At 34.1% G+C, this 1186-nt stretch overlaps 1 protein-coding gene across 1 annotated transcript; it reads right to left on the bottom strand.

Annotated features, from left to right (window-relative positions):
• Positions 1-250: 250 nt before the first annotated feature.
• Positions 251-823, bottom strand: HELRODRAFT_184747 (hypothetical protein; the record flags this gene model as incomplete). Its single annotated transcript, XM_009023130.1, has 1 exon — positions 251-823. A coding segment is annotated over one exon (573 nt), but the record flags the coding sequence as incomplete, so codon positions are not given.
• Between the last annotated feature and the right edge of the window lie 363 nt (positions 824-1186).

The raw sequence follows: 1186 nt of genomic DNA, 5'->3' as shown, positions 1-1186 counted from the left end.
CAACAGGATCAAAATTATCATTTAAAAAAATGTACTAAATACCAAAAGCAGACAACAAGTAAATAGAAACAACAACAACCACCACAACAACAACAACAACAACAACAAACCACAACAACAACAACAAACCACAAACCACAACAACAACACAACAACAACCACAACAACAACAACAACAACAATAACCACAACAACAACAATAACAACAACAACAACAACAACCACAAACCACAACAACAACAAAACATACAATGAACAACTTAGGGGTCGTTGTACAATCTCTGTTTTTTGATACCGAAGAATCAGATTGTAAATCATTGTGTATGTCCTTTGGATTGACGTTGTTATTGTTGATGTTGTGGTTGTTGTTGTTATTGTTGATGTTGTTATTGTTGATGCTGTTATTGTTGATGTTGTTGTTGTTGATGCTGTTATTGTTGATGTTGTTATTGTTGATGTTGTTGATGTTGTTGGTATTGCTTTCATTGCAATCATCATTAGCTTTCACCGAACTTACATTGTCCGTGTTATCATCACTGTTACTAATGCTTCTATCATTTTTAACTCTGTCATTGTTATTATTGTTACCATTATTATTATTATTATTATTGTTATTATCTTTACTATTAATGTTGTTGTTAGTGTTATTACCGTCATTATCTTTGTTATTATTCTTGTTATTGTTGTTATTATTCTTGTTATTATTGCTGTTGTTATTGTTGTTGTTGTTATTATTATTATTATTATTATTACGTTTGTTGGGTTTATTATTTTTTGCATCTCTGTTGCCAATTGAGGCAGCAAACCTTTTCGTGAAGCCCATGCTGAACAGGCTGGATGACGACGAAAGGCTTTGTACTCTTTTCTGGTGATGACGATGATGAAGAAGATCACCATGATGACGACGATGATGATGAAGATCACCGCAATAATGATGATGATGATGATGGGAATGGTGGTGATGATGAAGATGACGATGTTGATGATGATGATGAAGATCACCATGATGACGACGATGATGAAGATCACAGTGATAATGATGGTGATGATGAAGACCACCATGATGATGATGATGATGACGGTAATGATGATGAAGATGACGATGTTGATCATGAAGATCACCATGATGATGACGATGGTGATGATGAAGATCACCATGACGATGATGATGATGANGGTGATGATG

Source organism: Helobdella robusta (assembly GCF_000326865.2).
Source record: "Helobdella robusta unplaced genomic scaffold HELROscaffold_3425, whole genome shotgun sequence".
Taxonomy (NCBI): Eukaryota; Metazoa; Annelida; class Clitellata; order Rhynchobdellida; family Glossiphoniidae; genus Helobdella; species Helobdella robusta.
This window is presented reverse-complemented; position numbering and strand designations above follow the sequence as displayed.